Source organism: Ammospiza nelsoni, chromosome 11, assembly GCF_027579445.1.
Source record: "Ammospiza nelsoni isolate bAmmNel1 chromosome 11, bAmmNel1.pri, whole genome shotgun sequence".
In the NCBI taxonomy this organism is placed as follows: Eukaryota; Metazoa; Chordata; class Aves; order Passeriformes; family Passerellidae; genus Ammospiza; species Ammospiza nelsoni.
In genome coordinates, this window is record NC_080643.1 from 17,594,311 (window position 1) to 17,610,701 (window position 16,391).

Consider the following 16,391-nt stretch of genomic DNA (forward strand, 5'->3'; position numbering starts at 1 on the left):
TGGAGAGGTGGCAGCGTGGGGTCAGTGTGGGATTGACTCCCCTGCAGGGGCTGAGGGGCAGGGAAGGGGCTCAGCCTGTGCCCCCTCCAGCTCTGGGTGCTTGGGAGAGCCTGGAGAAACTCCAGGGAGGGGGAAAAGCTCTGCTGGTCCTGCCTGGGGAGGGCTCTGCCTCCCAGGAGTGTGTGCAGCTGGAGGAGAGGAGACCCAGCCCCATTCCCAATATTCCTGGAAAATGGCACAAGTTACATTGTGTTGAAACCTGATGTGTTTCAGGGGTGTTAAAATTCTGTATTAAAAATTAATAAGCTTTATTAAGCTTTTTCTACTAAAGTACCCAATACAAACACTTATTTTAGTAAAGCATCTTTTCTCCTGATGACTGAAATGAAAAGAAGTCTGTAGTGTCTCAATGTACATCCATGGCTTTTTCCTGACTCACAAAAAAGTAGATTTCACAATTTGGTCACAGCTGTTGAGAACAGAAATACATTTTTCCAGGCTAATACTGTATTTGTTGTTAAAGATACACTATCCCTGAAGGGTGGGATTTTTGATTGTTTAAAATTTTGTTTATAACAGTCCTCCTAACTGAATAATGCATAGCTAGAAGAAAGGTTAGGATTTTTTAGAAATACAGATTCCCCCATGAATAATGTCTTCCTCACCATGGTGTGAATCTTCTGGGCATTTCCTTTTTAGGTTTAAATCCCTATTCTTTGCCTTTAAAAACACTTCTGCTCTACAAAACACAGTGAAAAGTGTGGTGGAGCTTTTAAAGCCAAGATCCGTTTTACTCAGCAGCTGCTTGATTAATGAAACTGCCTCAGAATGGAGCTCCAGAAGCTCTTGGCTTTTAGGGAAGTTAAATAGAAGGTTTTGCTTAGAAAATTGAGTCCTGTGTAAGGTCTGTCCCCCTTATCCCCCAGTTTTCTCAGGAACAGCTGAAATTTGTTTCCCTGTTGCATAGTGATGTTGGGATGACCTTGGTGCTGGCAGATTTCCATGATTTAATTTACACAGAACTTGAAAATACAGCTCTGTTTATCTCTTACCTCATCAGCCTTGCTGCTACTTCACATTTTAGCTTACCCTGTTACTTAAATAATAGTGAAAAGGTGTAATTAATTCAGGGAGACTTGGTTGAAGTAGGTGTCTCATTTTAAATCAGCTGAGCAAAAGGAGGAAGCGCTGGCAGTAATTAAGAAAATTTTATTTTCTGGTTCTGCAATAATTTCTGTTCAACTTGCAGTGCCTTGGCTGTGTTTGCAGCATGTGCAAAGGGAGGATTTGCCCAATCCCCTGCCATTAATAGTCTCTTATCCACTATCCTCTTTACCAGTCAGAAAAAAGCATAAGGCTCCCATAATGTCTGTTTGTGTGGGATTAGGGAAGCAGTTTGGGAGGGGGGAAAATGTTTGTCTTGAGCATGAGAACAATGCTGTGCATATTCAAAATACAGCTGTAAAATGATCAATATTTAGTCACTTTTTGGAGCTTTCTGCTGTGTTTAACCCCAGGACTGTAGAGGATGATGTGGTTTCTAAGTGAGGAGCTTATTTGACCTGCAGGACCCATTTTCCCTTGCAGCTTACAGGCTGTACACGGTGGTGCCCCGGCTGGTGAAGTTTGTGGATGTTCTGACCAACTGGTACGTCAGAATGAACCGCAGGAGGCTCAAGGTAGGGATCAGTGCTGCACTCCTGCCCTGCTGCAGAGTCCTGGCAGCCCCTGGCAATGGCTTTCATGGCAGCTCCACATAAAATCTTGGCTTGAAATGCTGTCACTTTGTGCCTGAGAGTGGCACCAAAATGAACTGTTCTCTCTCCTCTGTGCTTTGTGGGAAGAACCACCAAAATGCCCAATAATTGTGTTGAACTTGTGTGGTGGTGTTCGCAGGGGTCCCAGAATGAGGGAAGAGATGAGAATCTTGACTCCATGTTTCAGAAGGCTGATTTATTATATTATGATATATATTATATTAAAAGAAAATGATATATTAAAACTATACTAAAAGAATAGAGAAAGGATTTCATCAGAAGGCCAGCTAGGAATGGAATGATAATAAAATCTTGTGACTGACCAGAGTCTGAGACAGCTGGACTGTGATTGGCCATTAATTAAAAACAACCACATGAGACCAATCACAGATGCACCTGCTGCATTCCACAGCAGCAGATAATTATTGTTTACATTTTGTTCCTGAGGTCTCTCAGCTTCTCAGGAGAAAAAATCCTGGCAAAAGGATTTTTCATAAAAGATGTCTGTGACAGACTTGCTCAGTGGAATGGACCTAAGTTAATACAGTTTGGAAAACAAGTGTATTGTAGTAAGACAGGAAACTTTGGAAGCCTATTGAAGTGCATTTCCTGATCCTAAAATGTCTATTTTTCTTGGTGAATTCTTCATTTAGGGCGAGCACGGGACTGAGGACTGCATTATGGCCTTGGAAACTTTGTTTAGTGTCTTATTCTCCATGTGCAGACTCATGGTAAGGGAATTATGCCCCACCCTCAATAACACTTTAAAGCAGTTTATACAAAAGCATCTTTATAGGACAGTTCATTTTCCATCTTACCTTTTCTTTATCTGCCCCATGGTAGTAAAAAGGCCTGTATCACCTTATTTATAAGGACACATCATAATTTCTTCCCTGATGCCCAAAAATAACATTTAAATATCAGGCAGGAGGTAAATAGGTAGTCTGAATTCCATTGTTTATTTCAGTCTGCATTTTGAATAACATCCCAGTTGCAGACACTGTGCAAGCATTGTTTTTGCTGAACTGCCCTTATGTAATTCATGGTATGACTGATTCATAATGTCCAAGCAATAAAGGCAAGCTGGTGATTGAATGCAACATTACAGGCACCATATACTCCATTTATCACTGAGCTGATGTACCAGAATCTGAAAACCCTCATTGATCCAGCCTCGGTCCAGGAGAAGAACACTGACAGCATTCACTACCTCATGCTCCCCCAAGTCAGGTAAGAGGCAGCTCCTAGGTGGCAAAATTGGGATTTGGTTGTTTGTTGGGGGATTTTTGTTAATTTTTGGGGTTTGTGGGTTTGTTGTTGGTTGTTTTTTTTTTTTAAATTTTGATTTCACAGAACAGTGCTTCCTCACTTTTGTGTTTAAAACTGCATAACAAGAAACCCAACTACTTTATTAATGTAAATATTCCTTTTTCTCTGAAAAACTTTGGGATGCTAGTGAATATGTTCTTTTCTATGAGCACAGAATGTTTATATTTTGATTAAGATCTGATCAATTTTAATCTCTTTGCTGTAGGAGAACATTTTCCTTGCAGTGCTCTTCACACTCCACCCTCAATTTTAGCTGAGAATTTTCCCTCCATATTTAGGCAGTAGATTTGTGTTAGCTTAAAGGACTGGAGATAGGAAGGAAAGTAATTAGGCGGAATGCATGTTCCCAATTCATAATATTTTCTTATGGTGGGCAGATATATCCTTTTTAACTCCTCAAAATGTGTGTTGGCTCAAAGCTGTAGTGCCTCACTGTGAAGGGCCCTGAAGGATCAGAGAGATCACTGCTATTGCAGTGGATTTAATTCCTGCAGCACTGTCTGCTCTGGGTATCTGAAAATAGGAGAAAAACCTTCCCTTCAGCATTGCAGCTCAGTATGAAAACCCTCAAGGACAGGGGACCTGACCTTGGTACTTGACAGTTTAAAAATTTAAGCCTTCTCTAATGGTGAGTCTTTTTATGGCTTGCTGCATGCTTTGAGGAGGGTGGATGGTCTTTGTGAGAGCTTTAATAGTGAGAGTTACTGCAACAGGGAGCTGGAGATTGGCATCAGGATGGTGCTGATTTTCTGTCCCCCCGGGCAAGTGCTGTGAAGAATGTATAATCAAGGAATGCCACCCTCATCAGGGAGCTGCCAGGATTGGTTTGGGCTCCTGTGGAAGGGAGTCAGGGAAGGATGGGGAGCTGTTTGCAGGGACTCAGTTCAGGCATGGGTGTAGCACGAGCATTTAAAAGTGGCTTAGTCACTCTTCACTGCAGTTAGTGCTGACTTGCTGCTGCAGTGTGCAAATGTGGGATATGTTTGAGGCTTGCACCACTTTTCTCTGTATTGCATTTTGTTTGGGTTTTTGTCTGTTACTAGTTTGTGGAATTTATTGGATCCCCTGTGTATCAGTTTGAAAAAGCCTTTTCAAATCCAGAATATTGTTGGAGTTTCACCTGGAGTTGCAAGGCACATCACTGCATTTACTTGGAAAGTTTTCTGATACAGCACAAGGACAATATTGTCAATTAATAGGAAGAGAGATTTTTGGATGCAGTTACAGAAAATACCACTTTACCAGTATGGGGAGTGCAGATAAAGCTGAAGGACTTGGGCTTGGCCACATTCACAGCTGAGCTTGACTCAACACCTGTGTTAAACCCCACTGAGGTCCTGCTTGGTTGCTCAGTGTCTGAGCAGATGGATTGCACTAAATTTTGTGGATTTGCATTCAGTCTTTGAAAAATACTCTCGTGTTGTGGCTCTGCAATCTTGTTCAGTGATATTGAAATAGTGTCACATAATCCTGTATGAAGCTTTCTGGGACAAAATATTCCATCTTGTAATTTCCACATTTCCAACTTGTTGGAGGATCATCCTCAGGGACTGGCTTTTGGAAGAACAAAAGCTTCAAAAGAGGTAGAAGCAACTCAAAGCTTTAATGCTGCAATGGGCGTATTTCAGTTGTAAGTTTTGCTTCAGCAGCTCTGTTTTTTCTGGCCAGTCCTTACTGGAGTTGTGGTTTTCATCCCAGTACTTCTGCTCCTTAGATTACAGCAAGTATCTGTGTTCATTTAATTTTATTCATATCTGTCTTTTTAACCAATACCTCTGCTCTTGCTTTGATACCTGAGTGGTTTTAAAGGAGATGCCCAATTAGTGCATCTACTCAACAAATCAGGAGAAACACATTTTCAGAACATTTCACTGCTTGTACATTTGAAACAAGATGTAAATGTCAATTGCCTCAAAAAAAAAAAAAAAAAAGGAAAAAAAGGCCAAAAAATTCAAGCCCAATCCTCTCTCCACCCCGCCCCCAAAAAAACCCCAAAAGGCAAAAAAACACCCAACCCTGCCTAGCCTCAACATGGAAGGGTGTTAAAAGAGCTCAGAAAGATGTTAAAACTCTAAAACATCAAGCTCAAATATCTGCAGTTTTTGGAAAAGAGGATAAATTGAGATCCAGTGAATTGTTGTTACAGGGAATTCATTGTGGCTATAAGTACCCTCTTTATAATATCTTTCTGCATCTTCTTATGATATTATTAATGTGAATTGTATTTTTTATTGGCTATTACTAGAACAGGTTGTATGAGTCAATCCTCTGCACCTTGTGAGAGGTGCTAACAAAAGATGTAAAAATAGCTCTGCTATTTGTTTTCAGCAAGTTATTTCCTCCTCATCTGTTCCACAAAGACAGAGGAAAAGCCTGATTGCCCCAACCAGGGCATAATTGAGTCTGTTGCAGGAAATGTCAGAGAAAGGGGTAAAATGTTTTGCATCTGCTCAAAGAGATGTGATGAAAATGCATCAATTATAATGTTTCCTTTCTAATCTAGGGAGGATCTCATCGACAAAAAAATTGAAAGTGCCGTTTCTTGTTTGCAGTCTGTGATTGAGCTGGGACGAGTGATCAGAGACAGAAAAACCATCCCAGTCAAGGTTAGAGCTCCTCACATCTCCTGTCAAACCTTGCGAATGTGTAGCAGCTTTGTAACTTTGGGATGAACCTGGGGAAACTGAATAGTTAAGTTTCTGTTTTTGGTTTTTTTTTGTTTTTTCCCCCAGTACCCTTTGAAAGAAGTGGTAGTTATCCACCAGGATCCAGAGGCTCTGGAGAACATCAGATCTTTAGAGAAGTATGTACTCGAGGTAAGAACATCATGTTTAAGGGGATTGGGTCTGTTGGTTTCCTGAACAACCTCCCTGTTGATCATATTAACAACTCCCAGGTGAAATGAATTTCCAGGAGAGCTGTAATGAAAGGGGTGGCAGTGGGTCATGTGCCAAAGGCATTCAGTGTTGAGAAATACTTAATCCTACAAACTGACCACTCTGGACTGAGAGGCTGCTAGAATCTGACCTGTTTGCATTCTTTAAAGCCATGAAATCCATCTTCAAGGGTCAGTGACACAAAATTCTTGTTCTGTTTCCACTGAGCACTAGCACTACAGGATCTGAGGGGTTTTCTCTTGTGCAAATGGTGTGGCCATTTCTGTGCCTTTTCATTATCCTGTGCCTGTTCTTGGCAGCTTAAGGATCCTTTCTTCCCTTCACTGTAGCAGCACATCTGCTCATGTGCCTAAAATATGCCATTCTGTTGTGGTTGAGGTTGCCATTGTCAAGGGCAGCTGCTTTACCTTGACAAAGAGAACAAAAATGTGCATCTTCCCAAAGAGGATCAGCTCACCTCACTTGGCTTGGTGAGGGCAGCCATGTCAGTCAGGGAATTCAGGAGATGAAGCACAGGAGGGACTCTGAAACTTGTGTTACATATAACTCCATCAACATGAGCTTTCCCCAAGCCTAAATACACATCTATGAAAATCTCTGAAAATTCTGCTGGGGGAATGAGCACTGGCTCAGGAAGTCACAGCTCAGTGCACAGGACCTCTACATCAGTGCTGTATGCAGCTTGCTTTTAGTTACTGTGGGAGTTAAATGCCCAAGAATTACTAACTAGAGGAATTTTAAATTAAAAAATAGTAATTGATTTGCAAGGGGCACTGTAAAGCTTTTCTGACATGTTAACTTATTGATTATTGCTCTTAGACTTGGCAGTTATGATCCCTTGCTTCAGTATTGCTGTTATTATTAATTACAATAATTTCAATATCCAAATCTCTTCAACAGCAGAATTCTGTGAAATTCAGGCTAATGTCTGTCCCATTTTTTGGATCTGAAAAATGGATTTTAAATTCTAGATAATCCAGTTTTATGAGACATGAGGTTTGCTTCCTCAAATTACTTCCAAAAGAGTGGTTGCTAGAATTTTTGTCAGCTTCTACAGCTAATGAAAGGTAACAAAAGAAGCTAACAATTTTTAAATTATTACATAATTGGATTGTACATTAGTATGTTTTGATTAGCATTCGTTTCCTCCTGCAGACAAAAGTGTCTCTTCTGGAGAGATGAGTTAAAACAAACTCAGATGCCTTTGTGGAAGCACAAACACAAAGTGCTGTCTATTGTCCTGGTTTTATTATGTGTCTTAAAATTCAACAAGCTGCTGCTGGAGCTTAGAGTGTGTTTTATTGTACTGCATGGCAATCAATCCTGTTGTTTACTGGATGGTGCAGAGCTAAAGAGGTCAGTGATTACAGGCAGGCTGGGCAGCATTGCTTGGGCTGCATTTGCAGCTTTGTTCATCAACCTCCTGCCTATTCAGAGCTTTAGAACCTTCAGTGATTGCCAGGAGTAAATTTGCAGATGCCAGAGGTAATGGGTAAGGAGAATTACACCATTTAATTTCGTGTAGCTGCTGACAAAAGAGTGGGGAAAATATACTTGTCAATTCTTCAGAAATTTCATTCATTGCTTTTGCAGAAAGAGCTGTAGTCTTTGATCTGCAGTGCTCCTCTCTCATCTTCAGAACACAGCAATCATTTAAATAAATTGATTTTAATATTAGAACTTGCCAGATTGTAGGGTTGTCATGCAAAAATAGCCAAGCTGATGAAATGAAATAAACCCAGAAGGCTTTTAGCAACTGGACACAGTTGCATTTTATTCATTTCTATTTGAGGCCTTTTACAAGCCTGGGTCAGGACTTTTCTTCCCAGCTGCTTCCAGGGAAAGGTTTTCTCTGTGTAAATTTGACTCTGCACAGTCAGAATCTTGTTTCCATCCAGCCTTTGCATTCCCTCCAACCCCCAGCCCTGTGCAGAGCTGCTGTAAAACAGAAAATTGACTTCTCCATCAAACCCAGGGAGTGAGCCTGTGACAGGGCTGAATTATCTGACAGGAGCTGTGGCTGGAGGGCCCAGCAGTTTTTCATTTCTTACACTATGACATAATGAGTACTTATTTTCCTTTTTAGGCTGCCTGCTTAGAGAGCCCAGCTGAAGCACAGCATTTCTGATATTTCTGTCTCTGTTCTGAGGACTGGCCATAGCTGGGGCACATGGCACCAGCTGAAGGCTCTTACATGTTCAGGCATTCCGTGTTCAGCTCTTCAGCTGGTCATGGGAAGGGCTGGTTGCCTCACTATGTCCCCATGAGACTTGAAAGATGTGTTAAGGAGCTAATTTTGAGTAATTAGGAAGATAAAATTAAGAATTATTTTAAGTCAAAGCTCTGAGACTGGTGTAAACAGACCTAAGATACAGATTTGCCTGTTTTTCTAAGACTCATTCTGGGTTTTTAAATGGATAATATGTGGAAAGAATAATTTCCTAATCTAATTAGTACAGAAAACTTGTCCTGATGGAGTTGGCTTCTCTGATTTATCTAATCAGGCCCAAAGTAATTTTTCAATTTGTGCTATTTTTTGGATTATTATTTCTTTTCCCCCACGAGGTTGTCATTTACAACTCGTGGGCTCATTTCCAGCAGCACCCCATTGAAACTGAATTTCTGAAGTGCATAATTTTCATTAGATTTCCTAAAAGATTTATTAAATAAAATTAGATTCAGTTGTGTTCTTGGCTCCTCATGTCAGTAGGACTTCCTAGGGAATTAGGCTGCAGCTCAGAGGTTGTATTTAAACGTTATTTCTCAATCCAAATGTTTGGCTACTTGCTAGTCCTGTCATGCTGATGCTGCCATTTACTTCTGCTTCCTAAATGCCTTGCTTGTTTGCCAAGTGCACCTGGGGATGCTGTAGGATGGTGATGGGAGCTCTCACCACCATCCAGTGGGCATTAAACACCAAATGCTCCAAGTGCTGGGCAGCCTGGCAGGCAGGACCTGCTGGATTGCAGTGAAATGTTTGTGCAGGTCTGTGCCTCATGTTTTCCAACCCCAGCCATATTATCTCCAAAGAGTTCCAGCCTTGGTCTTTCCTCATGTGAAAACAACTTTGTCCTCTCAATCAGTTGTGTAAAACTTCCCACAGCACCACCATGTTCCCTTCAGATATGGGAACAAAATCTGCATGTGCAGCTCAGAAAAATGGGCACACACCTTCCTGCAGTGTCTGGGGCCCCTCCTAAAGTTCATGCAGGTTTTATAAAGCTGTTTTGGCTGCAGGAGCTTTTCTGAGCAGGGTGGTTTTCTGTGCAGTGAGGAGCTGGAACAAACAGGTAAGGAGGACACAAAATGAGGCCATTTTGTACAACCTCAACCATAAAATGGTTGGTAATGATTTCCTGGCTCTGTGTGTTCTGAAAGGACACAAATTCTGTTCCAACAGAATTTCCTCTCCTGAGCTCTGCCAGGCCACTGCACACAGAGGGAATGGGTTCAGCTCTTGGGCAGCTGTGAGGGGGTAATCAAGAGGGCTGCTGAGTTTCTAAACATAGTAAGGCTGAGATGAGGTGGGTTCGGTGGAAGGCTAGGCCTAGGCTGCTTAGGGCGAAGGCTGGGTAGAAGCTTAGGTGGAGGTAGGACATAAAGAAAGTTAAAGGGGCTGATTAGAGGCGGGAGCTGCCTGTTAATAGCCACACACCCTGGAGGCTGAGGGTGGGGACGGGCTCTGCTGCTGAAGGTGGGCTCAGGGTTGGGTTTGTTTGCTCTCCCAGTTATTCTGTCCATAGAGATAGCCCTGTACAAACCTCTCACGTTGACATCAGGAGCTGATCTGTGTGCTGTGTGTCCCTGCAGGAGCTGAACGTGCGGGCACTGACACTCTCTGCGGACAAGGCCCGGTATGGCGTGCGGCTGAGGGCCGAGCCCGAGCACACCGTGCTGGGCCGCCGCCTCAAGGGCGCCTTCAAGCCCGTCATGGCTGCCATCAAGGAGCTCAGCAGCGAGCAGCTGGAGAGGTTCCAGGAGACAGGTCTGTAGTGGGACAGAGCCCTCAGGGGTGGCAGGGTGTCCTTCTGTAGGCTTGCAGAATCATGGAATAATGAGGCTGGAAGAGACCTCTAAGATCATCGAATCCAGCCTGTGCCCTAACACCTCAACTATACTGTAGCACCAAGAACCATGTCCAGTCTTTTTTTAAACACATCCAGAGATGGTGATTCTACCACCTCCCTGGGAAGAGCATTCCAGTACTTTGTTATTCTTTTGGTGAAAAACTTTTTCTTAATATCCAACGTATACCTTCCCTGATGCAGCTTGAGACTGTGTCCTCTGGCTCTGTCAGACACCGACCCCCACCTGCCTTCAACCTCCCTTCAGGGAGTTGTAGAGAGCAATAAGCTCACCTCAAAGCCTCCTCCAGGCTCAACACCCCCAGCTCCTTCAAATGTTCCTCACAGGGTTTGTGTTCCCAGCCCCTCTCCAGCCTCATTGTCCCCTCTGGATGTGCTCAGTGTCCCAAGGTCCTTCCCGAACTGAGGCACCAGAGCTGGGCACAGCACTCAGGGTGTGCCCTCAGCAGTGCCCAGTGCAGGGGCAGAACGGTCTCCCTGCTCCTGCTGGCCTCACCATTCCTGATCCAGGCCAGGATGCCCTTGGCTTAAGGGAGCTTAAGGCCTGCTTCCCTCTTGTTATCCCTCTTCACCTGTTATGAGGAGGAAATTTGTGTTTATTATTTCCATGTTTTTTTGGTTTTTTTTTTTTTTGCAAAAAAAAAGTTTAGAAATGATTGTGGACACTGATTTTAAACTGTTCTTCTGTGAATTGTTCCTTCCTGTCAGAGGAGGTTTAGGGTTGATAATAGGAAAAAGTTCTTCCCCAGAGGTGTCGAGCACTGGGCAGATTCTTCAGGGAATGGTCACAGCTCTGAGGCTGCCAGAGCTCCAGGAGAGTTTGGACAGGGTGGAATTGTTGGGATGTCTGTGCAGAATTTGGACCCCGTGATTCCTTGGGTCCCTTCCATCTCAGGATGTTCTCTGATTTTAAGTGCTTCTGTAAAGCCCAGATGAAGCAGAGAACAAGCTTTCTGTGAGATTGAATCAGATTGGAACTGAGTTTTTGTGCAGTAGCTTTTATTCCAAAAGCATTCCTTTGATTCCAGAGTTACAAGTGGGTGTGAATTTTGCAGCTATATCTGTTTAGCAAACTGCTTAAATGGAAGTTTGGAGTTGGTGGGGTATACAGGTTATTTTTAAGTTTTATTCCATTCAGATGGTTCCACACAAACAGTTGCTGAAGTGCCTGTGTTTTAGTGGGCTCTGCTGCCTGGAGAAGTGCTTCTGTGAAAAATGGAAATGTGGGATAATTCACTGCTGCTTACTAGTGCTTAACTGCTGTCTGACTGCATTGCAAATATATACATGGCACATGTTTGAAGGCTGATGCTTGGTTAAAGCTTTCTGAATTTAAAATTGGGGGTTTTACTTGGATGGTAAGAGCTGCTCTCCATCTGCCAACCCTGCAGGCAGCATTGTTGTGGAAGGACACGAGCTCCATGGGGAGGATCTGCGTCTCATGTATCAGATGACAGAGGGATCTGCCCAGTTCGAGGCACACTCCGATGCTCAGGTATGTTATTGGTTATTTCCTCTCTCTCTTTTTTTGATTGAGGGAAGAGTTCCTCAGGAAGCAGTAGGAAAATGGGGAGGTAAAAGCTGGCTTGGGTTTGTTAGTTCAGGTAGCACAGCACATTCCAGGGGTGTGTGAATCCTGGAGCTGTTCGACATTCTCTCCACCGTCATATTTTGTACGTGAGGAGCTCTCTAAAGGCATCCTGAGCTCCTGACAATATTACTCCCACCTTGTGTCCAGTTTGTCACCTGTTCATCAATGTTTTGTGCCTTTGCTCAGGTTTTGGTGCTGCTGGATGTGACCCCAGACCAGTCCATGGTGGATGAAGGCGTGGCCCGGGAGGTGATCAACCGCATCCAGAAGCTTCGCAAGAAGGTGAGCACTCAGTGGGGTGGGACAAGGCACTGCCATTCCCTTTCCAGCAGTCTGGGCAGTATGCACAGACTGCATTTTTAATTAAACATGGAGCCCTGTATCATTTACTCCTCATGTATGGCTTTCTGATTGGATTCCCTTACAAGAGCTCTAAAGGATGTGTAGAGAAATAAAACTTGAGGATTTATTTCTGTATAAAATATAACCAGGAAGGATTGTGGCTATGAAAACTCTCCCATGTGTTACTGCATTTAAATTCAGTTCTGTTCATAATTTATTTTCACTATAATGAATATTAATATACTTAATCTTGCCTAAACTCCCATCTTTTAAGATTCTTTATGTTTTTGTACAAGGATTGTTTTCTTCCAAGTCTTTTGTGGAAGCTTTTAACAACTGCTTGATAATTTATTTTTTTTTAACTTGACAAGTATTGCTGTCTTGGTGTGTGGTTTTTCTGTCAGTAATGGTGTCTGTGTGTCCTGCAGAGGAACCTGGTGCCCACAGATGAGATCACAGTGTACTACAGGGCCCTGCCAGAGGGGGAATACCTGGACACTGTCATCCAGCAGCACGCTGAGTTCATTTTTGCCACAATAAAGGCAGACCTGAAGCCTTACCCGGTGCCTACCTCAAGGGAAGTTCTCATCCAGGAAACAACACAAGTAAGGAGGAAAAGCACTGCTTGCATAGTTCATCTTATTTGCTTTTAACCCAACAAGCTGCTCCAATTAAAGAGTAATGGTGTCAATATTTGTTTGTGGGATAGAGCAGATATTGTTTTCTATTTATGACTTTTTGTATTAGTCTTTCTTGGTTTATCAAAGAAAGGAGTTGGTTTCTGTATGCGTGGTGATTTTGAGAATGAAGCTGCTTGGATACCAGAGTAAATAACTAAGGCAGTTGTTTGTCTGAACTTAATACACAGTTATTTGTATTTGGATTAGTGTGTTGTTTGAACAGCCAAAATGTTGTTGCTCTGATTTTCTTAGATTAATAGTCTTTTGTACTAGAACTACTCCTTTGAGGCTGAATTTGGCTTAAGACCAACTTGTTTAATATTTAAGGATGTTTTTTCCTCTGCCCTGTGTTGCTGAAGTTGTCTGTTGTAAAAGTGTAGTTTCATATTTCAAATCAGCAGCAATTTCTGTTGTTTTCTTTGATTGCTGCTTCTGACATACTTGATGATAGTTTTGCCATGGTTTTACTGAAACTTACTCTATTCAAAAGACATTCCTAGCAGAACTGTGAATGAGCTATTCTTCACTATAAATGTCCTGCTGGACCACAAAGATTAATTCACACAAGAGTGTAGGATCCATCAGGCTTGAGATTTGATTTACAGGATGACTGGGAAGGCAGGGAATAGCTGAAAGGAAAGGGCACATTTCATCCATCTTAATAGTGTGTGTAAAGGAAATGTTTTATAGTTATTAATGGCACTTCTGAAGTTGTACAGATTTGAAACAAAGCCCTGTTTGGCCTTTTTCAAAACTATCAGTTTCATCTAGTGACAGACAGGGGGTAAACACTAAGTAAATACTGTGGTTGAGAAATCACTGAAAATCTTTTAAGTTTCTTCTAAGTGCTTATTTGATACTTCTGATGGACAGCATCAAATCTGAATTGGACAACATCAAATCTGAATTGGAATGTAAAAGCTGGAAATACAGTGCTGGGAATCACCTGTGTGATTGCCTGCCTCAAATCCCCTGAACCTGAGCTTTAGTGCTGGTCACTGTTGCTTTCCATGAAAACTTTAATGCCTGTGCAAGTATGGCTCCCCCCCACTTATTTTGCTCTTACTGAAATCTAATTTAGTATATTTTAATGAAGAAAACCATTGTGGAAAGATGAGTGTACTGGTTTAGTCATAAACACTGCTCTGTGTGTAGAGAAGAAATCCTCCCCTGCCAGCAGGCACCTGACCTGGTTTTTATGGCTAGAACTGATGGCTGTCATCTAAATGTCAGCAAAAACCAGGCAGTCCTTTCAGTTGTGGAGATGAGGAGCTAGTGTGTGACCCTGGGAGAGGTTTTGGGTCAGGCCATGCATTTGCACAAATGTTGAATTTCAGACAGAGAAAATCTACAGAAATCTTCACTAAATGGCAATGTTCTGGCAGCCAGGTCGGTGGGGTGTTGATAGCTCAGTTCAGAGAAGTGCAGTTGTCTCATTGTGGGCATCCAGCTGAGTGGGCCTCCTGCCACCCTGAAACCTTGGAGGGAGAGGGTTTCACACAAAACCATGAGCAGCGAATTGGGCTTGATGTTCTCTCTGGAGGAGAGAAGGCTCCAGGGAGAGCTCAGAGCCCTTCCAGTGCCTAAAGGGGCTCCAGGAGAGCTGGAGAGGGACTGGGGACAAGGGATGGAGGGACAGGACACAGGGAATGGCTCCCACTGCCAGAGGGCAGGGCTGGATGGGATTTTGGGAAAGGATTGTTCCCTGGGAAGGTGAGGAGGTCCTGACACAGGTTCCCAGAGCAGCTGTGGCTGCCCCTGCATCCCTGGCAGTGCCCAAGCCCAGGCTGGATGGGGTTTGGAGCACCCTGGGACAGTGGGAGGTGTCCCTGCCCATGGCAGGAAGAGTGAAATGAGATGGTCACCAAGGTAAAGCACCTTCCAACCAAGCCACCCTAGGATCCTACACAATGCTGCCAGTCCTGAGGGGGTACAGTCTGTGTGTGGGACATGGAGGCACAGAAGAACAGAAGCAATGCACTTGTTCACTGTTATTTATTTTAAGGAGTCTCAGTTACAGGATCACAGAATGGGTTTGGTTTGGGAGGGACCTTGAAGATTATGTAGTTCCAGCCCTACCATGGACAGGGACAGTAACCCCAGGGAACTCCTTGTGGAGGAGCTCTGTGCCTGCTGCAGCCTTTGCTGTGCCTCTGAACTGTTTGTCACACACTCAGACTTCAGAGTGGATGTTGCAGAGAGAACCAGATGACTGAGATTGCAGTGCCACTGTCAAGTGCTCCTTGGGAGTTGGTGTTCTGGGCCTGCAGAGGTGGATTGCTTAGGGCAGGTGCTTGACTCTGCTCTGCTGCAGCTCCTTTGTCACATCCAGAGCAGTGACATGAGAAAGCCCTTCCTGAGAAATCCTTCATAGGAGTGTGTAAGTTAAGCCAGCTGTGGCAGGATCATTGCATCAAATTTCTGGAAGTTACTCAGAGGAGTAACAGGAATCTGCTTGCTGTTGAATATATGTGAGAATTGGAACAAAAATGAAATGCACTCTGTTCTTTTTATATTTATTGTGATTACATTAAAGTCATTACTTCTGGGAAATTATCCTGGATCAATTTTTGCTACAAGGCTTTAATTCTGAGCTCCTTTCCCAAAGACTTGCTCCAAGCCACAACAACAAAAAAACCAAAGCAGTTTCTCAGAAACTATTGGGGCAGAAAAGTAGGTACTTGAAAAATGAATTTAGAGTTGTTGGTAGAATGGATAAACACAGAATGGCATTTGTTGCTGCATAAGTGTTTTTCCCTACTTTGTAATAGGACTAGAGCAAAGAATGACACTTCCAAATTTGTCTGTCACCCTTTGGACTGTATCTCTTGCCAAAGACCATCTCCAAATTTACAAAACAAAATGGCTTAAATGGTCTTTTTGTACCAGTTATTCATATGAGTGATTTCTGGATCTTTTTTGCAAGATCCGTGTTGGATTCAGGTCTGACAGGGTCACTGGTGCCTCCTGGGGAGACACTCAAAGGCTGGTGGTACCAAGGCAGTGTGACCCAGGGGGTTCTCAGTGCTCCCCCAGGGAGAGTGGGGGCTTCTCCAGGCAGTGACTGAGAGCAGGGCCCTGGTCAGTAACCTGAATTTCTCTGGAAGAGTGTTCCTCTCAGGCAGATTTGCTTTGGGATTGTATTTTGGGAGGGTGTCCTCACTGCTCATCACTTGTGAAAATCAGGCTGTTTGTTCCCTCCTTTCCTGACATGTGGTACAGGCAGATTGATGTCTGAAGCACTGTCACTGAAGGCAGATGTAGGAAAAATCCCTGCTTTATGATAAATCACATTTAGTATAAAGCAATATCTTAGTGTTGTTTATTGAAGGAAAACATTTTGCTGTGTTTGTTTAATAAGCAGTATTGAAATAATGCCAATCTCTGTCTTTCCCCAGCTGAAGGGATCAGAGCTGGAAATCACCCTGGTCAGAGGGGGGGTGTGCCAGCCTGCTGGCCCAGCCTGTGCCTATGTCAACCTCAAAGTTTGTGTCAATGGGACAGAGCAAGGTAGGAATGAACATCCCCAGCTTGCTTTGGCAGGGCTGCTGGGAGGGAGAGTTTGGAAATGGAGTGGTGAAGGCTGGAGCCTGAATTCATTTGAAAGGTGGTGCAGGTGAAATAATTCTTGAAAATAAGTTTATTCAAAGCAAAACCACAGCTGTCCATGATTCCTTCTGAGGGAAACTCTCCTGGGTGCACAGGAGTTG

At 43.3% G+C, this 16,391-nt stretch overlaps 1 protein-coding gene across 2 annotated transcripts in view; it reads left to right on the top strand.

The window, feature by feature from the left end:
* The window catches only part of IARS1 (isoleucyl-tRNA synthetase 1), a 94,787-nt gene that overhangs the window by 66,661 nt on the left and 11,735 nt on the right, over positions 1-16,391 (top strand). For both annotated transcript variants that reach the window (XM_059480044.1, XM_059480045.1), the window contains exons 22-31: positions 1,588-1,679; positions 2,411-2,488; positions 2,866-2,987; positions 5,590-5,692; positions 5,819-5,902; positions 9,794-9,968; positions 11,460-11,563; positions 11,846-11,941; positions 12,430-12,606; positions 16,080-16,191. In XM_059480044.1, the coding sequence (XP_059336027.1) occupies positions 1,588-1,679; positions 2,411-2,488; positions 2,866-2,987; positions 5,590-5,692; positions 5,819-5,902; positions 9,794-9,968; positions 11,460-11,563; positions 11,846-11,941; positions 12,430-12,606; positions 16,080-16,191 (1,143 nt within the window). The remainder of the gene's footprint in view (positions 1-1,587; positions 1,680-2,410; positions 2,489-2,865; positions 2,988-5,589; positions 5,693-5,818; positions 5,903-9,793; positions 9,969-11,459; positions 11,564-11,845; positions 11,942-12,429; positions 12,607-16,079; positions 16,192-16,391) is intronic.